The sequence below is a fragment of the Eutrigla gurnardus genome (assembly GCF_963514095.1).
Source record: "Eutrigla gurnardus genome assembly, chromosome: 11".
NCBI classification, from domain to species: Eukaryota; Metazoa; Chordata; class Actinopteri; order Perciformes; family Triglidae; genus Eutrigla; species Eutrigla gurnardus.
This window is the reverse complement of record NC_139925.1, coordinates 10,411,624-10,436,613: the sequence shown is the minus strand read 5'-3', so window position 1 is coordinate 10,436,613 and position 24,990 is coordinate 10,411,624. Positions and strand designations below refer to the sequence as shown.

General features: G+C 40.6%; 2 protein-coding genes across 2 annotated transcripts in view; one reads left to right on the top strand and one right to left on the bottom strand.

The window, feature by feature from the left end:
- The window catches only part of sfxn3 (sideroflexin 3), a 234,876-nt gene that overhangs the window by 34,543 nt on the left and 175,343 nt on the right, over nucleotides 1-24,990 (top strand). The gene's annotated exons all lie outside the window — the stretch shown is intronic.
- On the bottom strand, nucleotides 314-24,473 carry LOC311020535 (transmembrane protein 150A). The gene is made up of 8 exons (XM_084020623.1): nucleotides 24,266-24,473; nucleotides 23,636-23,885; nucleotides 18,769-18,816; nucleotides 18,161-18,247; nucleotides 14,134-14,201; nucleotides 9,556-9,683; nucleotides 4,761-4,938; nucleotides 314-3,995 (listed from the first exon to the last, which is right to left on the bottom strand). The coding sequence occupies exons 2-8, from the start codon at nucleotides 23,698-23,700 to the stop codon at nucleotides 3,745-3,747; spliced, it is 825 nt and encodes a 274-aa protein (XP_083876749.1). The 5' UTR covers nucleotides 23,701-23,885; nucleotides 24,266-24,473; the 3' UTR covers nucleotides 314-3,744.

Here is a 24,990-nt window from a genome sequence, read left to right as displayed (position 1 = left end):
GAGGAAATGTGAAGAGTCCTCACCTTTGAACTAGATGCCTGTAGAGGTTCAGTACTTGATGGTCGGTGTAACAACTCATGCGCTTTCATCTACAACCAACCTTGTTTTTGTAAAAAATATTAGTCTTTTTATGTGTTTATCTGTGCCATCTTCTGTCAGCTCTTGGCAGAGAAACTGAAAAATGTAAATAGTTCAACAGTAAAGAAAATTAAAGAGATAGACTGTTGACTAGCCATTTCTGCAACATGCTGACAGGTAAGTGGTCAAGACAAAATTGCAGTAACAGTTTTTATTTGTTCAACATTAAGGCGCATGTACACACACCCACCCACACACACACACACACACACACAACAAACACACACACACACACAATCACAATGAAGTATCATCAAAATAGAACAAACAATCAAAACCTTTGGTTTTCATTATCAAAATAATATATAAGGCACATAGGAAACATTTTGCATTTCAACAGAAGTGTCGAGTTACAGGTTCCTGTGAGGTTTATAGATGCTAGCTTGTGAGAATGCTCTCACCATACTGATTGCATGAGTGAGTTAGTTTTTCTTGCAGATATTTAACCATGTTGGCATGAGCAGCATAATGATTCTCAGAAGCTAACTATACACAAATGTTTATTTTTAAGCTTTACATACTCTTGATTAACAAAAATAATCTATGATATCATGGCTAACCACCTATATTACACAAAACATATAAACGTGAAGAATCCTCATAAACAAAACAAATGCCATTAAAACAAAGACAACAGAAAGCAGAAGCAAGCAGCGTTCTGTTTTGAATCAAACAATGCAGCTGGTGTCGTGACATTTTCCTGAGTGCAAAGTTCAGACAGATCAGTAATGACAACAAAAAATACACAAAGAAGAGGGGTTGATATGAAATGGAGAGGAGGACACTGAGTCAGCATTTTAAAATGTTTGACATTTTGTTGACATTTTTGTCACGTTCAACTGAAAACGGGGGCATTATGCAAAGCTTTCTAACATGCATAAAGCATCCAGTAAAATGTTTGTGTAATGACAAAATGTTTCTCGCTAGAGCAGCGTGAGCAGCACCATCATTTGGCTTGCTTAAAATGCATCAAATATTTACTGTGATGTGTTAGAAGAATGCATATTGTAAAAGTACTGTACGGTCACACGATGAAGTTTTACTTCAAAGTGATGTAAGGTAGAAAACTCCGAAGATCACTGCTGAACTAAATCCAGCAGCACAGGCAGGTGTTCAACATGTTTCAAGTAGAGAAGTCGTCCCGAGAGCTGAGCTACATTACAGCTCTGATTCCAACAAACTCAAATGCAATAAGCAGTTTGACCAGCAGGGAGAAGCAACTGATCAGAGGTGTGTCTGGTGTTGTTGAGAGTCCAGCTCATTCCACAGAGCAGCGTGAACAAGCTTTTCCACTTCAGTCTTGTTGACAGTATCCATACATTCAGTCTGATGGTGAATTCCTACATTTCAGTCCTTCTGTAGCAGGTGTAAATGTACATGTTAAACTGTAAAAAAAAAAAGGGCTTTTGAGCAACTAAACCACTTCCAGAAAAAAAATACTGGCACGAACAGGACCTCATTGTGGTATGAAAGGGGTGATATTTTCACTGCATGAAAGCCTACTAACAAGACTATTACTGTTGTAAACCCTCTGCTTATTCTGTTTATTCCCCCCAGAGTTTAGAATGTGTTAATATTACACTGAGATGTTGAACATTTCCTAAAAATATAAACAGCAGTTCTGGCACTAACCAATTCTGTATTACAAAACAGTACAGAGTGTCTGGGAAAGTCAATGAATACATTTGACATTTGAACATCTGAACTGGGGGACAACTGAAAAAAAAAGGACAATGAGGCTAAATGTAATACAAACTACAGTGTAGATTATTAGCAGGTAGCATTTCTCAATGTAGATTCATTGGTAGTGACAAATATCCACTTTTGTATTCCTGGCACTCGCCGGCGTCTCACTCACTGTCCCTACACCTCCACTATTAGCAGTCAATGATGCTGAGATTGACCCCACGTCTCCATCTTAATGCTTCCATTCATCAGACGTCATCATAATTACACCAAACTCAGGGGGAAATTACAGGATAAGGCCTTGTGTTTTAGCACCTATGCCACAGGCAAACTGACATTTGGCATATTCTGCTGTATAATAACACAGAATCATCTCAATTATGTCTTACATTGAAAATCCTTCCTCTTCCCTTTGTCCTGCTACACCAGCTAGACATACTGAAAAAAAAACCCTCTTAACTATGGAGAGTTCAAAGAAAGAGTAAGTAGGCAAAGCAATGACAGCATGTTCTGCTCCTCCCTGTTGTGGAGTAATGAGATGCAGACCTACGTCCATAGGACCTGAAAACACGTGTGATGCCTCCCCACTAAACTCAATAAACCTAGTGCTCTGGCTTGAATTAGCTGGTACGTATTTGGCCTCTGGACACTGTATCATCTCTCTTTCATACTCTTTGGTAGAACTCTACAGAGAGGAAGTTCAATCAAGTTTATAGTAAATATAGTGTATTTATCTACAGTAAGAGCACAAAACAACGCGTTGTAAAGGTTAGACTTAATGATGCACCAGGTCTATCGTTTGTTCTATGTGCAGTTCAAATAATGACATGATAGAAACATCCAGACAAAAAGACAACCTGTGTTGGGCGTGGGTTCCACAGATGCTTTAAAATAGTGTTATTCTTACATATGTTGAGTTGCTGTCAAAAAAGCTGCATTAAGTGATTTTTGAACAACAAACTGACAAATTCTTTGCCTACCTGCACATCCAGCATCACAACATTATCATCCTAACGGCCACCTGAAAATTATAAATGTAATATTTTCTTTCCTTTTAGCGTTGGTTAAACAACTCCTGAGAAAAATATCTGTCTCGCCAAATCTCATTAACTTTGGCTGGAAGGTGGAATAACCACAACTGCTAAAAGCAGCTACAATCTATTTAGAGTGGGATGTTCATTCTCAGGAGTTCAGTACTATGAAAGAATCTTACCAATTGTAATTACATTACAACTATTTAATTTGTAATATCAAAAATATTGCTTAATGCAGGTTTGAATGATTGCAAAATGCAGACCGCTGCCTTGTTCCGCCTCCAGGATTGACTAAAACATATACATACTCTTCTCTTGACACCGTTTCTTTAAATGTATTGCGTTCAAATCTCCTCTTGTGGTAAAAAAAAAAGCATGATCTTGCTCCCACTGTAACTAGCTCTCTCTCTCTCTCACTACTGTAATACTGTCAGCTCGGCCGTCCAGCAGCCTTCACTCTTTTACGTACAATGAAAGCGTCAAGGCAGCCACCTGAAATGGAAACGGTCCAAGGCCACTTAATGAGACGTGTAACAGTACATTTTCTTAATCTGACTGACAAAGTACTCTTCTGTTGGTCACAGGACTGAGTTGGGAGAAAATTTGGTTTCAAACTTGTACAATGTGCAAAATACAAAGTTCTTTAAAGACACCAAGCACTGGTGTGAGCACAAAACAAGCTAAGCTCTCCACTGTGGCAACAGGCCCACACCCCTGGGGTTGAAATAGTAGAATCCACTCGGCCATGTGCGGCGACTGCACTGGCCTGGTTCATTTCAAGGCTTCAGAAGAATGTGGCTGGAAATGAATAATGAAATTCATTGGACAGCCAGAGTTTGAAAGGAATAAACAAATCTACTGTGCGGCACCAAGATGTGCCGACGGGCTACAGTATGGACATGTTTTCAGGTTGGTGTAGACGTGGCTGCAAGAGGACTCCCAGTGTGTCCACCTTGTGTTCTCTCCCAACAGATCCCAGGGTCCCTCTCGCCAACACCACCATGGTATCAGATGACATGCCCGCAAACTCAAAGGCAAATGTCCCGTAAAACAGCATGATGATGACGCAGAACACCCATTCGAAGATGGCTGAAGCGTGTTGAAGGACGAAGCTCTCCTGACAGAAAAACACACCACCTGAAAACACGGTCAAGGACAACAACAGCAAAGCAGTGTGTCTACACACGAACAAGTAGCACTGTGTGTGCTCACCATTGTTACTTGTCCATGTGTAGACGGGTTAGGATGAGAAGAGAAGAAAGAAAAACAAGGGCTCTGTTGGTGTGGGAATGTGCTAAATGTACCGAGCAGATGAAACCTGATCCTGAAAGTCCATTAAATGTGGGGTAAAGACTTTTTAGACATCTATACAGTATAAATCAAAAGAATAGTTTGACATTTTTTGCACCAGTTCTTGGCTGGGAGCGGTAACTTTCTGGAAACACTGCATGTGGCGAAAAGACTCAAGGAAATCACTGCACCTAGCCAAGAAATCACACACATCGTCAGAGTTACTATTCAGTTTTGTCTGGATTAAACAAAATGTTAATTAGTGAGCTTAAAGTTGCCGGTAGTTGTTTCCTTCAGACAGAGCCAGGTTAGCTGTTTGCAGTCTTTATACTAAGCTAAGCTAACCAGGTGCAGCTTTATAGTTCCCCATACAGGCATATCCTCTAACATGTCACTATAAATCTTTTAATCTAATCTCACATACTGCTGGAGAATGTGGCCCATAACAGCATAAAGGCAGGCTTTGACATTGAATACTGGAGGGAAACTGTTGTTGTAATATAATGTGGAGGAGATGTCTCCATCCTTAATCAGACTGGCAGCACTATGCTCTATTCTTAAAGCACTTGAAAGCCTCGTAGGCCGCCATCTGTTGATGGCTGGAGAGGATACTGAGCACCAAGGCTAGCAAGGCCAGCAGGGTCATGCAGAGCCGCAGGTGGGCCACGTTGTACTCCCCCTGTGTCTTGGCCAGTCGGTAAGTCAGTGCTGACTGCAGGCACACAAACAGCATACTGGTGGGGAAGGCGATACCAGCACCGACGTAGTGGAGAACTTTGGCATTATCCACCTGTAATATAGAGAAGGGAGATGGGGGGGGGGGAACAGGGGGTATGTTAAAACGGGTAAGGCAAAAACAATACAAAAAACCTCCAGTTTAGCAGCTGATACTAATGAAAAAGAAAAAAAACAATGCAGGAATGATCAGAAGGGGGCATCATCAGACAGCTTCTGCATCAAGCGGTCAGATTATTCATTGTTGTGTAATCTTTGTTCGAAGTCTTTCTTTGAATAAGAAGCCAAAGAAGAACAAGTGAAAACGAGAGGGTGCCATAAACGAAACGACAGCGGCGAGCAACACCACAGAACGCCTCCTTATCCCTGCTGGTCACAAGAACGATAAGAAACAATACACAAAAGAGCTGCTCAGGAGCATGTGACCAAGGCTCCCACTGCAGGATCCACACACACACACACACACACACACACACACACACACACACGATCGGAACAGATAACAGATTCAATGGAGCGTTAGCCAAAGCTAGAAACACACCAACGATCAGACTAATTGTCATAGATGACAGATAATTGCTTTTTTTTTAGCTGATGCTGGATTGTTAAAGTTGTTTGGAATAACAATGTTCCTCAGCTCCACACAACCATTAGGGATCATTAGAGCAATAGCCTAGAAGTTACTTAGTTTTGCCTTCTAAGCCATTTGTCCATTGACCCGGCTAGTACATAGTGAACATTCTTGGGCAGTAGGCTAATCCTTGAGTTGACAAAGTAATGTTCAATTAAATATGAAAACGCACGCATAGCAATACAAGTATTTTCTTATATTTGCCTGTGACGTCCACACAGCTGGATGTAAAGAAGAGACATATTTTGTTGTTGAAAAAGCAGCGTTTTGTTCTCAATGGGAATTAACCTTCCTTCCGTCTTATTTCTTCCACTGCATCAACCCCATCTTCTGTAACTGGCACTGTGGGGCTCTGTGTATCGGTGGATCTGTTACTCACTATACTCAGTAATGGAAAAACACACACACATGCACAAACAACGACACACTTTGTTCTCCTGGCACCTTCTAGTTTTAACTTGTGTTTTTTTTTGTTTAAAAGCAGAAATGCAGAACATAACCTAGTTACAGCTTCTCCATTGTGAGGATTTGCTGCTTGTATTTGGTTGATGTGATAGCAAACCTTATATATTTGGGGTTTAGAATGAAGGAAACCATTTACTTAATATTTCATAAACCAAAAACCAGCAGATTATTCAGCAATGAAAATAATCCATACATTTCACAGTGGTCTGTACCGCTTGTGTGCTGCCTGGTGTCCTAGATTCTATCGCTAATTGCAGTAATTACCTGATGGCTTAATGATGCGTTAAGTAAACCTGTGCCGTTCTGCTTTACGTATGTTTTCACACTTTAAACACCATGCTGGAGCCATGTGCTGTCACAACAGCGTGGGTTAGAGACAAATGGAAAGACGATGGAAAAACGGATGGATGGTGAGAGCATTCAGGTGGACTGAAACATTGCAACAGAAGCGGTAAGAAACTGACGAAACAGGAGAGTCATATGGGCGAAGCTCTCATTATGGCTACACGTGTTCATCAGAAAATAAACATCTCTGAGCATCCGCCTTCATCCATCACTGCTGAAATGTAACGTAGCTAAAAGTCAGCAGGGTGTGTGCCTACATCTGTCATATTTTCCAAACATCGTTGCCACATTTCTATTAACAGTTCTCCTTCCTTCCTCTGCAGTATTCATCCATATAAATGTGTGTGTGCTGTGGGGTGACTTTGAATATGTATATCTATATGTAAGATAAGTACTCTCACTGTGTGCTGCATTTTGAATGACAGTTATAAAGAAAGTCTAAAGTGTGCAGGGTGATAAGGAGTGTGAGGATGCAGGAACAGGCCAACTGACACCAGGCGTTCTGCTTAAGATTCACTTTCTGGAAAGTGAAACAAATTATGTTCTAAACGGTTGACCAAATCTGTAACAGAAAATGCCACCACCACCACCACCACCTATTGCGAAAGCACCTTAAACAGGCCTTCAGTGTGGCAATACACTAAAAGGGGATCCTGCATGTATAAAATGTAATTTTTTTTTTTTACTTTTGTGGGAAAAAACGTACGTTCAGTAGCTTTTGATTTCTGATTTCTACATCGTTAATTTTTTTTAATTTTTTTTTTATAAAAACGCTTCACTTCCATCTCTTCTCTTACGAAACAAAAAATCTAATATAAGATGAGATTCATCTGTAGCCATTACATTCAATTAAACACAATTATAGTCAATTTTACACTTCAGTTTTGGAACTGATTTAACAATTTAAGGGCTGCCGGTTGGAAAAAGTTATTACCTTTGAACAGAGCTAGGCTAGCCGTTTCCCCGTTTCCAGTCTTTCTACAAAGCTAAGCTAAGCCAACTAGCTGCTGTCTGTAGCTTCATAATTTACCATACATACCATTTATCCCCAACCCAACATACAAATTAACACAATAATAAAGAAAAACATAGAGAATGGGACAGAGAGCATTTACGAGAGCAAGCGAGGGAAATAGCAAGACTAAACAGCATCTGAAAACGTTGCTATTTGATTCATGTTTCATTCAAATAACAACATACACTTTCACTCAGATGCCATGAACCACACTGCTGAAAGATCATCGTCTAGAGTGATGCACATATCGGGAACGTCTGAAACTGACAGGACTCTTTGGATGCAGTTGCACAGCATCAACAAGGCAGTGGACATCGGCTGTAAAGGAGACCGATTAGCTGCCCAGACAGCTTTTCTGGTCCTCTTTCTTTCTCTCCTCCTCCTGAAGGCAGCATTCCGTCTCGTATTCTAGCCATGTCAGTCTCGTGATGTGTTTTCCATCATCTATTTATGTGCTTCTCTGCCCAAACCATCAGACTACCTGACAGGAAAAGCCCCAGTGGCTACACCACAGCGGGGCTGCCAAAGCCTTCCTGAACACACGGCTACAAGCTGAAGCCGTTTGCCGCCATTTAGTATGTAGCCATGTGTCGGGTTCATCAGACTTTGGCTGTCGCTTTCTCCTCCGATTCCATTTCTTTTTTGTTGTTTGCATGTGGACGCCTTGTCCATTATGTTATGGGGCGATGCTTCATGTTGCCAGTATAATTAATATTCTCTCATGTGGTTTGAACAGTTTATTCGCCATCAATGACATCTCTATTTCCATCCCACTGGAATGTCTGTAAGTGAGCAGCTACGTTCAGGCCTGTGATTGGTTACAGAAGGGGCCTCTTCTACACACACCCTCTCGGTCCAGCTCCTCTCCGTGCATGGCCAGACTTGATGACTCACTTGCCCCGTCGCTTCCCGTAAAATTCCTCCCAGTTCTGCAGAGCAGATGCCCCAAAGGAGAAGCGGGAACAAAGCGAGGACGACCTCCGAGCATTCTCAGACAAACTGCCAGTGAACATCTATTCCTGTAAGACCATTCTTCTTCTTTGTCTTCCTCATCACACACACTTTAGATATAACACGTTTACAATGTCGCAGAAAAGTATGAGTCTCATCTCTGTCACACCTGAAGCACAGAACCAGCAGTCCCATTTTCAACATGGTAAATCATATATGATGGAGCAGAATAAACTTTTAAGAAAGTGAAATCATAGCATCTTAAATCAATGAGTCATAAGCAAATAAAAGCAAGACTTTTCAAGGGGAAATTTAAAATCTCAAAGCATCACATGCATCCAAAGGATACTGGGAGCTCCTGTTGGATTATTACATGGCTGTAATCGATTGTAGACAGTGTTCTAGTAACAGTGACAGCAGATACACTCAAAGAAACTTTATTCTACTTTAAAATGAAGCCTGTGGAAACTTTTACCACTGCACACAGTTTAGAATTAGTATCAAGAACTGAACGGGCAATTTGGAAATGGTAAGTCACATCCTCCCTCCTTGTCTCTCTCACATTAATTCCTGTCAACTACTTCTCTCTCTCCCACACACACACACACACAAACACACACGCACACACACTAGGCATTTAGCCAGGGTTCCAAATATTTAAACTTGAACAAGTTCTTTTCAGAAGAACAAACATATACAAGGAAGGAATTCAGGTTCGGTTTCCTCATTTTAACCAGCAGACAGAGCACAGCGGGATTCTGTCTATGAAGGCGAGACTTTTAACAAGAGAAAAAGTGTAATAGAGAGGGAAGGAGGAAAGGTGTCATTAGAGGAGCATTTAAGCAAAAGCAAAAATAAAAAAGAATTTCATTAAAAAAATGAACAAAGACATGAATGTCAGTGAGACACTCCAATGACATGCAGTTATTTTTGGGCTTCATTATCAATAATTCTGCCGATAATTTTCTCAATAAAATATAACATCTTAATATTCTTGAACCCAAAGTGGCATCCTATTTTTGTTGACCAACAGTCCAAACTAAAAAAGATTAATATATCAAACAATGAATCAAAATCACATATCAAAATAGTACTTTTCTGTTTCTTGCCTAATCAATCAACTAATGACCCAGATCTATTTTTTAACAGTATTTCCCTTGTTGAATCATATTACCTTTCTGGTTTTATCACTATAAGATGTTTTTCATCTACTGTAAATGCCGTCACGTATCTCTGTGTGATGGAAGTAAACTGGATTGCCGTACCTGGAAGTTGCCCACCATGATGAGTCCAGCAGCACAGATCCAGCCTGTGGAGAGACTTGCCGTGTTGAGAACACAATTTTGGTGCTTCTCAATGACGTGGGCATAACGGAGCAGCACAATCACCATCACTACAGAACAAGAGAGACAGAGACGATGGTCCAGTTATGACTATTCAGAAGATTAATAACACATTAGCATTACTGCACCAGTAGGAAAGAAATGCTGCAAGGAAGAAAGAAAAGGTAGCATTACACTTATTCCGGAAAAATAACACTGCACAATGTTGGTATTGTGTGTTATTATTTCACAGTGCCTGGTTTCAATTTAATTCAAACACCTCACTTAGCCAAAACACACACAAGAATTCCTTGAGGGTGATTAAAAATCACACAAGGTTGAATTGCTCTCCCCAACAAGTGGGAATACGAGAGGCAGGAAATGGCGGGAAAGTGAGAATGCTAATGAGTGGGGGTCGGTCTAAATCCTGCATTTGATTAAAAGGCTAAGGGGAACAAAGTACAGTATATGGGGGAAGATGACTGCTGATGTGCTAATGGGCCGTGACTTGGAGTATTGTTGGTGCGCTGAGGAGCTGACCCCTCCTTGGTTTCTCTTTGTTAGCTCCCTCGGCTGGTGCTTGGTGAGGGCCGATGGGCATGGGGAAAGTGGGGCACAGGGGGTGAGTGGAAAAGAGTGGGCTGAGAGAAGGCGAGGGGACAAGGAGCCCCTCGTGTCTTGACCCGAAGCCCATACATTGTCTCATAGACTAAACTGTTGTCTTAAATCTGTCACCGTCTGTGTGAGAGACGGGCTTAAAGATGGCCTGTGCTGCCAAAAGAGAATAAAAATGGAAACCATGGTCACGGAGAGGAAAGAATAACATCAGTGTAGAACTTAACAATGTCAAGCTTTGTCTCCGCTAGTCAGGGTTTGGATATTCTGTGGCTTGTCTGGCTCCAAGCCAGCGTCTCACTCTGGACAATACGGTCACATAGTATTCTTAGTATACAGTAAACTTAACTATTTTAGTTAACTACTTAACTATATAAAGTGTGAAAAGCTTTTTTATTTTACTACAAAATTTTATTTTACTGCTAAATTATATTTTAGCGTGGATCTTTGGAATATAGGATCAATTGTTCGATTTCATTCGATTGTGTAGCCCTGATATTTTATTTAATTATCAATTAATCAAGATACAAAAAAATAACAATGTGTTTCTGTGCGTTTCCCTCAACACTAAAATGGCAAATTGATTTCAGTTACAATCATGAAAAAACAGTGTCTCCAGGCTCGGAAACTATGTTGTCTTTGTTTTTTCAGTTTTGTTATTTACTTATTTTTAAAATGGAGAGCACACTGAAAGGACAAGAAAGCCAATTGCAGATAATTTCATTAGATTATGGCATCTCTGTCTCCGCGCTGCAGACTGGCTGCCCATAGATTTTTCTCCATTTCAAGAGAAGGACTTTTCCATCATTACAAACGGGCATTTGAACTTGCTGGCATTTAACGGTAATGCTAAAATGATGTAAGCCGGGCCGGAAGGTTAAAGAGTAAATCATTCATGTCTAGATTTTTATTGTTCGCTCTAAATGCCAATTGAGCGTGCTGTTTTTTTTGTGCCATATTTCATTGAGGATGCATGTCATGCTGCGGTGTCACCGGTTCCTGGTTCCTACAGCATAAAGGTCACATGTCTGATGACTAAGCAGCATGGCCGACCACCATCTGGTTTCAAACCATCGGGATGTGCTGTTGTCTCACAGCTCAACCATGGGAATACATTAACATGATGCCAGTGTCTCTAACACTGTCCCACACTGTGACCTCTCCAGACGGAGGTTCAAACACACACCAATGTTACATTTGCATATCCGATGTACAACCCTGACGTCATAAGCACAGACTTTTGCGTTCACACATAGATGTGGGCGAAATGTGTTAAGTGCAAATTCCCACAAAAGTCCCATTTGCCACAACACACCTCACAGTTAAATTAATCCTGCTGTCCCCACAAGGAGATATGTTTCAACCCAAACAAACATCCAGCAGTATTCTTTCACACGGGAGGTTTGCTGAGGAAGAATACATGCATTGTCTTTGAAACACTGTGTGTGTACACTGGCAGGGAGGTAGGAACTGGGATAAAAACGAAAAGTACAAATTATGAGGCGATAAACGGTTCATAGAGTCCATGTTATCCCTGATAAGTGTGAACACAAGCCAACTGGATCAGGCTCAAAGTAAAGGACAAATCAATAGGCCAAGAAGCTAAGCACTGATTATTTACAGTAGTCCATTGTACAGCTACATGCCACAACAACTTAACCTACTTTTGTAGAGCCGTAATAACTTCCTTTACGACAGGCATTAACTCCCGCCATATTCAGACTAATTGGATAGTGAAGAAAAAAATAGACCCAGACAAGGGAGCTGCAAATACAACCAAGAATGAAGAAGACGGAAGCACTCAACCACCTGTTGCAGTGGTCACAGATCTAACCGCCCATGCAGCTCTACTCAAATCTAAATACAGTGTAGTTACTTCCTATTACTGCTGGCACGAAATCAACGTCACTATTTATGTTATAATAAGTGAGCAGGCAGATTGAACGAATAAATTCGGTTCAGACAGGTAACTGTGATGTTACACAACAGTCAGAAACTGACTTTCAAAAAATTGGTCAACGGGGAGCAACGGGTGCAGAATTACAGATACCGGTATGTTGCAATCTACAGTGTTTTGCAAGGGAAGAACAAATTAGATATCTTTATGTTAACAACTGGTGCAATTTGATGCATAACTGTTCTGTGATCCAGTTCAGGCGATTTAAAACCGGACTGTCTGACTTAACAGTTATATTGCACACACACTCCGTAAGGTGTGATGGGTCAGGGCAGCTCTGCCGGTGAACACAGTTCAGTGGAAAGTGACAATAGAATTATACCTACATTGCAAAACAGACATCAGTCTAGACAGGACCTCTGCAATACTGTTTTGTTTTGGTTTTTGCTACATTGTTTGGTTGCCAGATATTTTTTTATCAATTAAATTGTCTGCATTTTTGTATACTTAACGGTACAATCACAGTGCAGTGCTTAACCTACCTCTGTCTCTCTTACACAAATACTATATGTACACAAGGTCAACAGATTGACCTACTGAGGTTCAGCGATGATGGCTGGCTTTGATGGCTGCTGCTCAAATACTAGACTTCCACTGCTGCCTGAGCAGACTTTCACACTGAGCTGCAACAGTCCAGGACTCTAAATACTTTGTGTAATCTCAACCCATATACATGAATACACACAGAAAGGTACTCCCATTCTTGTCACAGGCAAAGCCAAGAGGTCTTACATGGATGTCAGCAACACGCAGCGTACAGCTTATTTTGAATCTACAAGGATCATTGTCTCAGATGTATCATTAAGCAACCGTCTAGGGTCGGCCAATCAGACAGACAGGCTGCAGGCCTTAAATAGCCGCTAAACGCATGGAAAATCCTCATGAGAAGGCAAACAAGGCAAAGGGACCTCTCCCCTGCTTTATATATGCATGCACACACACACACACACACACACACACACACACACACACACACACACACACACACACACACACACACACACACACACACACACACACACACACACACACACACACACACACACACACACAGAGAGAGAGAGAGAGAGAGAGAGAGAGAGAGAGAGAGAGAGAGAGAGAGAGAGAGAGAGAGAGAGAGAGAGAGAGAGGGAGAGTGCATGTCTTAGCCACAGCTGGGATACATTAACTAAATCAGGGAAGTCAGACCCACCAGTTAACGCAGGGAACAGCACGTGTAGACTCACAAAAAACATACAGGGCAGCACATGGGAGCTCATTCCCTTCTTCTAGATCACGCGTGTTTTCCTTGTGCCGAGGGAAATACACACTCACCATGTGTGTATGTACATTTGGGTGTAATTCTCTATGAAACCATTCTGAATCTAAATCTGTTGTCCATCCTACTTCCCCTTTCATTCACAACGACCGCAAGGGTTTCACTGACTCTTGGTTGGTTTGGTTTGAGGTTTTGCAAGGGGCCAGCATTTTTCTAAAGGCAACAAAAGTAACACTACTCTGAAGGTTTTAATATACGTCAGAGTGTAGTTCAATACAACTATATTTAGTACTACTAGAAATTAAATGTAATCTCTTTTGCTAATGTAGTTTGAGGAACACATTTTCTCAGAACGAATACCGTATAAAAGAAATTGTAGAAGTGCTGCTTCATTTTTTAATGAATCAATCCTATTTATATATTCATTTATCATGTGTCTTTTATTAAAGTATGTTGTGTAGAACTGAAACTATTAGTTTATCAATAGATCACTTATCAGCAAATACTTTGATAGTTGACCTTTTCTTCCTGAAAAAATGCCAAATATTTTGAACAAAATGATCAACTGAGAACATAATCTGCAGATTAATGGATAATGAAAATAATTGTTCGTTGAAGCGCTAATGTTGCTTCTTAATTTAAATAACTATGAGTGAGAAGGTGACATAGCAAAAATCACATGATGCCTTACCCATGAATGAGCCTGTGCTGCATATAAGGCTGAAGAAGCAGCTCTCAGGGGGAAGGGTCCCACATTTACTGCAAGAAAGAGTACACAAACATAAATCAGAGAAATACTGAAATACTATGCAAACTACAGTGCCACCAATCCACTTCCCACATTGTGCCACACAGTATAAGTATGTTTAAGATGCAGTTCTGATCATGCAATAAGGAAGGAAGGGGGGTGAGAACCAGGCTTCCTCAAATCCCATCATCGAGTGTTTGACTTTTCACCTACTGCAAACTCTTCTCTAGGAATGAGAAATGTTTGTAGGAGGGGAAGGCAGGAGACAGTCAACACAGGCTGTCTGTGTGTGTCTGTGTGTGAACTCCTGCTGCCTACAAAGCCAAAGCCTTCTCAGCTGACTGCAGGACTCTCACTCACACACTCTCTCACACTCTCTCACACTCTCTCACACTCTCTCACACACACACACACACACACACACACACACACACACACACACACACACACACACACACACACACACACACACACACACACACACACACACACACACACACACACACACACACACACACACACACACACTTCAGTACATTGATGGGTCATTCCGTGTCATTTCATCAAATTTCTGAAAATCTTCCCACCTGACCATCTCAGAATGTCCTGAAAAAATTCAAGTACAAAGACACACTTGTTAATAGGATTAATCCAAAATATTAGGTCTCTACTGTCAATAGTTTTCTCATGAAACATCATTGAAAGAAGGGTAGTTTAGACGGTTTTTGGCATCATGCTCTGAAAAGCCATTTTTAAAGAGCAATATCTGGAAAACTATCTCACCTGTGGCCTTCAAAATTTCTACAGTGTATATCTGTTACTGATAGCCTCCAGACCTGGAATATCAGGGATGTAGCTCAATGATAACCTAGTATGGTAGGTACTTAAAAAGGGGCTTGTTGAAATAAAGTAGTACATTTGAAGAGTGGCTGAGCTCCCATTTTTGCAGATAAAAGATTTCTATCACTTCTGCCTCTATCTCTGGTGTTAGCTTAAACATTCTACAAAATATGGTCTCTCTTAGATTATTAGTTTCACAGATATTAAGGCTCAAAAATGGAAGTAAACACATCTTTGCCCAACTTCAGAGTCATATTCCAAAAAACTGACAACAAGTATCAGGTCCAAACTTACTTTTTTTGAAAGATCATATTCTTGTTAAAATCATATTAAAAAATCATTAGGGTGTTTTGCCTCATTTTGTCGCAGTGATTTTTTAAAATCCTGATATTGGTGGGGTTTTTGTGTCCGGTTTTGGTACTGCATGTCTTAATATCCTACAAGTAAACATCACAGCAGGGCAATTCAAATGTGTTTTTTACCATTTACCAAAGACTTACATGTGACTAAATGCTACTGATAAATTTAGCCTTACGAAAACATTAAAATATAGCACAGTTGTAGTTACAGAGGCAATAAGTCCTTGAATGTGAGGTAAACATGCTGAAAGCAGCTTTTAATGTCTTAAACCATGAACAAACACAGCATAATATTGAAGACTGTACATTTTGTCATACTTTAAGTATATAAATTACACAACCAAATCAAATAATAATCTTAATTTGAGCATAAAGATTTTACATTACAGTAGAAAAGTCTGATATTGAATAACAGTTTGTCTCTATGCTCACTATGAGACAATATGTGAGTTATGATCAGAAATGGTGGATAGGAAGTATCAGAGATGTTTCAGATGAAGATGAAGATGTACTGGTTCAATTCATGCACCCATATGACCCTACCAAGAGTTTCTACTGGCCAAGAAGAGAAGACATGTGCAATGTCCCACTGCAGCATAGAATTGCAAGATTTGACGTTCCCTCTACAGAAACTGGGCGCATGTATGCCATCAAAAAAGATGAGCACAACAGAGCAGAGATGTACATTAGACAATTTCTAAACTGACTGCCAAATTAATGAATGTGACGAAGGAATTGGATCTAAAAGATGAAAAATGTGTGATCCCTCATAGTGAGAATAGAGACGAACTGTTATTCAATATCAAACTTTGGAGACTTTTGTACTGTAATGTAAAATATTTATGCTCAAATTAAGATTATTATTTGATTTGGTTGTGTAATTTATATACTTACAGTATGACAAAATGTACAGTCTTCAATATTATGCTATGTTTGTTCATGGTTTCAGCATGTTGAACTCACATTCAAGGACTTATTGCCTCTGTAACTACAACTGTGCTACATTTTAATGTTTTCGTAAGGCTAAATTTATCAGTAGCATTTAGTCACATATAAGTCTTTGGTAAATGGTAAAAAACACATTTGAATTGCCCTCCTGTGATGTTTACTGGTAGGCTATTAGGACATGCAGTACCAAAACCAGCCACAAAAACCCCACCAATATCAGGATTTTAAAAAAAATCACTGCGACAAAATGAGGCAAAACACCCTCCTGATTTTTTAATATGATTTTAACAAGACTATGATCTTTCAAAAAAAGTAAGTTTGGACCTCATACGTGTTGTCAGTTTTTTGGAATATGACTCTGAAGTTGGGCAAAGATGTGTTAACTTCCATTTTTGAGCCTTAATATCTGTGAAACTAATCATCTGAGAGAAACCATATTTTGTAGAATGTTTAAGCTAACACCAGAGATAGAGGCAGAAGTGATAGAAGTCTTTTATCTGTAAACATGGGAGCTCAGCCACTCTTCAAATGCACTACTTTATTTCAACAAGCCTCATTTTAAGTACCTACCATACTAGGTTATCATTGAGCTACATCCCTGATATTCCAGGTCTGGAGGCTATTAGTAACAGATATACACTGTAGAAATTTTGAAGGCCACAGGTGAGATAGTTTTCCAGATAATGTCGTTTAAAAATGGCTTTTCAGAGTATGATGCCAAAAACCGTCTAAACTACCCTTCATTCAATGATGTTTCATGAGAAAACTGTTGAGAGTAGAGACCTAATATTTTGGATTTGTCCTATTAACAAGTGTGTCTTTGTACTCAATTTTTTTCAGGACATTCTGAGATGGTCAGGTGGGAGGCATTTGATGAAATGACACGGAATGACCCTGATGAAAACATAAAAATCCCCCCCACTGATGATTTGTATGTGATTCTTTGATGTATTTAGTATTTCGATGAATCGTTAAGTACATTTTGTCATATTTAAGATGGTTTGATTTCAATCAATTACTCAAAGACTCCCAACAGCAGAATCAGCATTATTGGCCAAGTAAGTGTAAACACATACAAGGAATTTGACTCCGGCTTCTTGTGGCTCTCAATATAGACACACACAGAAATAGACATATAACTAAAACAAGGTAAACATACCATTTGACTGATATAAATATATACACAAGCATATGATATAGCTGAATGTACAGTAATACAGGTGAAAAATATAATTCACCTTCAACAGCAGCACTACATTAGTAAAGATGTTCTTTGCTACATTTTCTCAATTAATCTGGAGTAACACATAGTTTGAGGGCAACTCAAAATGTATGGTTACGTAATCATGCTCATTGCATTTAGATAAAAACATAAAAAACATTAACAATCCACAACAGGCCTTTGATGTTGGAAGCTCAGTGGGACAAAAAGCTTAACAGAAGAGCGGGACTGTCTTGATTTCCTCTCAAACTAGCCGACGCCTCTGTATGTGCGTGTTTACATGGTAAAAGTGCAGACCCAGGCTTTGCCTCTGAACTGCCACGGTGGCAGGCAGGATATTTCAGACCCGAGATATTTTCAGAATGCACACACACACACACACACACACACACACACACACACACACACACACACACACACACAGGAGAACCGTCTCCTTCAAGCTCACTCGCTTTTTATCAACAATGTGCCAACAGGGGACACGTAAAACAATGGGACAGTGTTCCTGTTTATAATCTCCTGACATAAACTAGAAACAAAGAGACAGAAAAGAGACATAGAAAAGGTGGGGTTGGGTTTAGGGTGGGAGTCTCACACAGACCTGATGAGAGGTACATTGTCTAGCGTGCAGCACAAGGTTGGCGCACTCTGCAAATACAGTTCCTCTTCACACGACTGGTTGTACAACCTGGAACATCGGACATGCACACACAAACAAACATTATGTTTATATGTTATGTTAAAAGACACACATATGGGGCAAAAATCACATTTATTTTAAAGTGTGGAAATAACATTCCTGCTGGGAAAATCCCCAATTCACACAATTTGGTTCAAATCCAAAACAGACTGTTTCTTATCATTATTTTCACATGTATGTATGTTTTAATGTTGGAGTGCCATTTTGTGGGGTGACAACCAGGCTTTCTTTTAGCTTAAGGCTTGCTGAGTCAAAGAGGCAGAGAACCACTGTGTCATCAAATAGTAGCTCTGCTGGTAGAGATGAAACTCGTGTGAAACAAACCCTGATTCCAGAGGAATAGTTAGTCACTGACAGTAACAAACGCTAAATCAGAGATTAAATCTATTAATGCACAGCAGTTTACTCTTTTGGTTTAGGGGTGTCTTTCGAACATTTGTGAAGTGACGACTACAAAATAATCCCATTACTTAATGTAACAAAAATACAGGACAGATTAAGCGACATACCAGTTGTCCACAGGGCAGACATGTTGATTGTACAGAGCCATGGCGTACCTAAAACAGAGATAGTATGATTAGCAAAAACAAAAGGAACTATTTTGATATACAGCCAAAACAACATACAATTATTACTGTGGACAGAGATAGCAAGATATGTATGGTGCAATTAACTCTGTAAGTAAGGTGTTGGTTGGCCACACAGGCTTGGACTATACTTTTACTGCCTAAATGTAATGTGTTCTTAACCTGCCACTGAGTTGCACTTGTTTGTTCAACCTGTAGGATTAGGCGTCCTGACATTTGACCGTTTCTTATCACTCTATCAGGGACAGAAAAGACTGGTTTGTGTAAGTCCAACTGGTTCCATTACTGCTGATATCCAACAGTAGTGTTTATTTGCCCAGGTCATTGACCAGCCACATCCTCAGAGAGGTCAATAGCCAGAAAATAAGATCATGACCCATGTTTTACTTCAGATAATGACTTTGATGCTTGTTTTAATGTCAACATGCTCCACAGCACATAAACTGGAATTGAACATTTAAAAATCTGAACATAAATGCAAGATCTGGGTTTCTCATTACGAATTAAAATAAAACTAGAGCGCTGAGAAGGGCAGATTTGTTGCTACCTGTGATTTGTTTTGGGCTGATAAAATACTAATGAAAGGTTCACTTTTATATATTGCTGCTTTGGGCCTTAAGTGTCCAGCCCTCGATTATTTTCCCAACCAGCAACATTTACAGATCATATGGAACAGCAGCTGTAAAAAAAATAATTTCTGGCTGGACATGGCAGGGGCAAAGGGAGGCTCTGGAAGGAAAAGCAACCGTCACATTATCCCTTTGTTATTCACAAACACAGTATATACTGATCATAATAATATTTTGAATTGCCAGAAAAAGATGGAAGAGAGTCAGAGTCAGACACAGAGACTATTTGTCCTGATTTGTAAAAGCTGTCGTAGTTCAGTGGGAGGTTAAGTACCAATTATGAATCTTTCCACGGCCGATGGTATCCAATCACAAACAAGTCTTTGAATGATGGCCTATCATATCATAGAGACAAACACACACCAGCTGCCCAGAAGACAGTCATATATGTCCATGAACAAATTGCCAATATCTACTGCAGCATGGTAATAATTGTACTGTAATGATTAAGTACTCAATTAAGAAGTAACCACATACTTATCCAATAAATATATGAGATCCCCCAAGGCTCAGTATTAGGACCGCTTCTGTTCTCACTATACACCAGATCACTAGGTTCTGTTATCACATCGCATGGATTCTCCTACCATTGCTACGCAGATGATACCCAGCTGTTCCTCTCTTTTCCCCCGTCCTCTGACACTCACATTGCAACTCGCATCTCGAACTGTCTGGCTGACATCTCTGTCTGGACAACTGCACATCACCTCAAGCTTAACCTGAATAAAACCGAACTCCTCTTCATCCCAGGGAAAGACTGCCCTCGCATGGACCTGTCGGTCACTGTCGAGGGCATCACAGTATTGCCGTCGTAAACTGCGAGGAACCTGGGTGTAATCCTCGATGACCAACTATCCTGCACCCCCAACATCACTGCTGTGGCCCGATCCTGCAGATTTGCCCTCTACAAGATTCGGACCTTCCTCACAAAGGATGCAACGCAACTCTTGGTCCAAGCACTGGTCATCTCCCACCTTGACTACTGCAACTCTCTCCTGGTCGGACTCCCGGCCTCTGCGATTAAACCATTGCAGCGTATCCAGAACGCTGCAGCACGCCTTATCTTCAATCTACCCAAATTCTCCCATGTGACCCCCCTCCTCCGCATCCAATTCAAGACGATGACACTGGCCTTCAGGGCCATCAATGGAACGGCACCTGTCTACCTTCAAACACTGGTCAAACCTCATGCCCCGAAGCGAGCACTTCGCTCCTCTACTTCAGCTGGCCGGCTGGTACCACCATCGCTGAAATCAAACAAATGTCGCTCAGCAAAGTCCAGACTCTTCTCTGTTCTGGCGCCTCAGTGGTGGAACGAACTCCCGACTAATGTCAGGAGTCATTTGCCATCTTCCGAAAAAGGCTCAAGACTCACCTGTTCAGACTTCACCTCGACTCTACATAGCATGACCCACTAACACCCCCTTCAGATCAACTGAAAATGCAGATTGTCATTAATTAAAGCTTATGTTTGGTATTCGATTTTGTGGTATCATAAAATTTCATCTATATTTTTATGTACACTAAGCAGGCTCTACCACAAAATCTTTTATACAAAAATTGGCCAAATTAAAAAGCTATCACCACTACGACAGCCTATCTCGCCCCTTAATTCTGATTGATTTTAAGCCAACTCAAAGCACCAGTTGCTGTTAGAAAATCTACATTTTAGGGTATCTATTTGTCGCTGATCTTGCTGATCTCGTGTCAGCAAGCAGCGGTCAGGATTCAATTTAGCTGTCATTAATTTTGTAACAGGTTTCTTTGTTTCTGACGCTACATGTGGCGGCTAAAATGCATGTCTATTGACTGACTGCTTTAGACATTTGGTTGGCTGGTCATTTGATGGGAATTAGGCTGTGTGGATCACCACGTGAAAGTCATATAAACTAGATGGCAGTCATGTAAAGAGAACTGCTCTTGCATAATGCAGTGAGGAAACCCACTGGGGTGAGTGGAATATGGCCGTCAAGTAGGATGCTGCCACAAGTCCAGTATAATGATACCAACAAAACAAAAACAAAAGAGGCTTTTAACAACTCTAGAAGATTACCAAGAGACTTCATTAGAAAACATATGGGAAAAGGAACTGCTGCCAGCTGCAGTTGTTACATTTTCTACAACTTATGAGTCGTTTTTTAAATATTTGGTCACCTTCCAAGGCAGAAATAGCAGCAGTGCAACTCTGGGAAATTTCTAAATAAAGTCTTTTTAGTGGTATGTTAAACTAAACTAGTGCATTCTGTGCTCAGAGGGGGTTCAATAATAATAGGCCTGTTTACAAAATTAGACCTCTATCAAAGCTCAGCAGCGGTTGTAAACTGAAATTGCATGCCTGTGAGCAATATATAGGTGGAAGGAACAGACCATGTTTTTTTAATTTAGGGTTGAACAAGGACTTTGACAGAAGGATTTGGTATAAACAATGACAATTCCCCAAAACTGGGCACAAATATATCAGAAACCACAGGAAAGGGCATGATGCATAAACTATGAATGAATTTTGTGCAGTATAGGCTAAGTTCCTGTTGCTTCTCTGGCTGGTTGCTGTAGCAAATAAAACATACAGTATTTTAAAATATATATATCAATAGCAAGAAGTACTGCTCATGGGTATAGTAGAGCCGCACTGAGCCTTCCTCTGCCTCCACAAAGACCTTTCATACACTGGGCATCATGGCCACCAGATGCTGGGCGCCGCTAATGCTCTCTATTACAGCCTTCCAATATTTACCTTACTCCCACCCACTCACCCACAGTGAAAGAGGCAGTTACGCAACATGTCACATCCTTTGACATTCCACTAGTCTGCAAAAGGACCCTTGACTGCTCTTAGAAACAAGGCGCCCTTGTCAAGGTAACGGGAAGGAAATACATTTAAAGGGACTGGCGGTCAGCAGCATATGGCATTTAAGCTCAGACCTACTTTCTACCTGAGAAACAAATGCCAAAACAAGGAAGACACAGTGAAGGCCTGAAGAGACATTAACAGCTCAACTGTGCAACTTTTTCTGCAAAGCCCTGTACACCTAAACACCCACTCACAGATTGGACTGTGAAGCAGCCATGTTTACAAACACTAAATGGTGTGCAAGGTCTCAACTTTGGCATCCGATTAGATTACCCCGCGCAACTCATCATAGACTACGACAATCTGAAATTGGGCCATCTGTCTATCTCTTCTTGGAGTTAGCATTCCTCCTCCCAAAGTAAAAACAGAACAGAGAGGAGAGCTGTCAGCCCAAACATAACCAGGAGTCAATCACTGTGCATGTGCTCAGATAACATACTGCAGATAATGAAGATATACAGCGAACCTGCACATCTCTCTTTTTAAAGAGGGGCAATAATCCCAGATCCTTCCTGGAGAGAGTTAATCCACATGCAATCGCCATGGCTCCCAGGAATTCAGGGTAAATATGCAGTGTTGCTCTCCCGGAGGCAACAGAGGCTCAGGTATCAAAAGGTTATAACTTAACATAAACAGATTTAAGTCATGCATTACTATATAGCCTCGGTATCACTATGTGTATTATATGTATGTTATAATTGCAAAATAACATTTATTTTTTATTATGTACAATGAGATATAAAATGATAAACATACGGATGCCAAAATCCTATTTAAATACATATTTTTCATTGTATTCAAAAATATAGGTCAATGGTTGTGCAGGTGTGTGTGTGTGTGTGTGTGTGTGTGTGTGTGTGTGTGTGTGTGTGTGAAATCAGTTTTTATGGTTATATTAAGTAGCAAAATAGTCTGAATTGAGTACCATAGTTGTCTAACGTTGCGTTGTTATTACACTATTATACATGGATACTTTGTGATGTTGATGTGGAGATTATATTGCTATTGTTCTTCCCTGCAACATGCTATAAATCTTCCAGGGATAGCGTGTTTTCTTCCTGCCTGCTTGCATTTAAAGTAAACAAAAAGTTTCTTGCATAAATCTTTGAGCTAACAATGCAACGATGACATGTTTTTATGGATAATCATACTTTTTTTTCCACAGACTGTTTCTGTATCGGTGGGAAGAATGACTTTCGTATCAGATAATCTTATTATCATAAGATATGTATCATGCGTGATGTGAAAGTACCACTCGCTTCTATGGCAGCAGACATTGTTTTTAATGCCAAAGGAATGTAATACTTACACAACCCATATCCCAGTGATGGTCAGAACAGGGAGGCTAACAGGCAGCATCATCCAGAGAGACATATTCCAGCACCGTAAACAGACCCTTTCTTCTTTTTCCTCTTCGGCCAGCCGAGCAATATCTGCTCAAGTAGTACTAACATTTAACTGAGTGTGACTGACTTCTGCATTGCCGCCGACTGATTAATTTCCTTGAAGATGGGAGACAGTAGATGGAGACACTGGCAAGAACAGATGTGTCCTTTTTGCTGGTGGGTGAGAGATGGAGGGAGGCGAGTTAGATCAGGATCATTCACCTCCTAATCAGATAGCAATCATCATCATCATCATCACTGAGCCTTGCCAATGTCAGTACAATTCTGTAGTCAGGGTACAAGTACAAAGATGAGCATATCAAAAGGACAATACAACACCTGCTGAAATACAATCCAATAGCCTACAATATCAAGTCAAAACATACTGCTTTTTTTCTTGAATTTTGCATACGTTAATATATAATTATCATATATTTTATTTACTAATGTTTGGTTAGCTACATCAATATTTATCATGGCATTGCTCATCTTTACGGTTCAAGCTAGCAACAACGACGATCATCAAAAGTAAATCTGTGACTACCGTAACTCACCTTCTGCCAGTGTTAGCTAGCAAGTTTTTGGATGTTTTTCTTTGGGGGGGGGGGGGTAACTTTGAGTACGCCGGTCCGTCCTCCACACCTCTGGTAGCCCAAAACTATTCCACACCGTACTCGCGGGACACGGAGAAGTCTTCGTTTTATATAAAATCCTGTTTTTTCTTTGCCGGACCAAGTCCCGTTAGCCGTTTTTCACTTTGAACTGGAGAGGGGGGAGGCTCGCTCTCAGGAGCATTCAGTCTCGCTGCATTCGCCGCCACGAGACACTCCAGCGTATCCAGCTGTTAACTCCGCCCCCCCGCCCCAAACCTGTAATGCCAGTGTGCGTTGCATTTAAGTTTGTCGGCGCGCCGCGTGAGCGGGATCGAAGCTAGTTTACAATACGCTAATAAGCAGTTTCTTGTTGCCTTCTCCGCCGTCTTTTACTGTATTCATACAGACCCGTACATTTCACAGTTACAAACATTGACATTTTGAGCGTGTCAGCGTCCATGACTTCAAGTTTACTCGGAATTTCGGAACCCAGCTGTTTCCTAGCAACGCAATTCAGATGAGGGAGCTCGATACTCACTTCCTCGTGTAGGCGTGGCCAGACTCAACTTCATTCAAACGATTCTTTATTTATTTATTTTGTTAGTCTTTCCTCTTCAAAGAGTCAGACGATTCAACTAGTGTGTGTGTGTGTGTGTGTGTGTGTGTGTGTCAGTCCATCAAAACGT

Excerpts from the sequence above, each read along its gene's own strand:
- LOC311020535 (XM_084020623.1), bottom strand. The coding sequence starts at position 23,700 with ATGTCTCTCTGGATGATGCTGCCTGTTAGCCTCCCTGTTCTGACCATC. Across the intron at positions 14,202-18,160 it reads GACAATGTACCTCTCATCAG|TAAATGTGGGACCCTTCCCC; the intron begins GTCTGTGTGAGA and ends TCTTTCTTGCAG. Across the intron at positions 3,996-4,760 it reads CTTGCTAGCCTTGGTGCTCA|GTGGTGTGTTTTTCTGTCAG; the intron begins GTATCCTCTCCA and ends CCGTGTTTTCAG.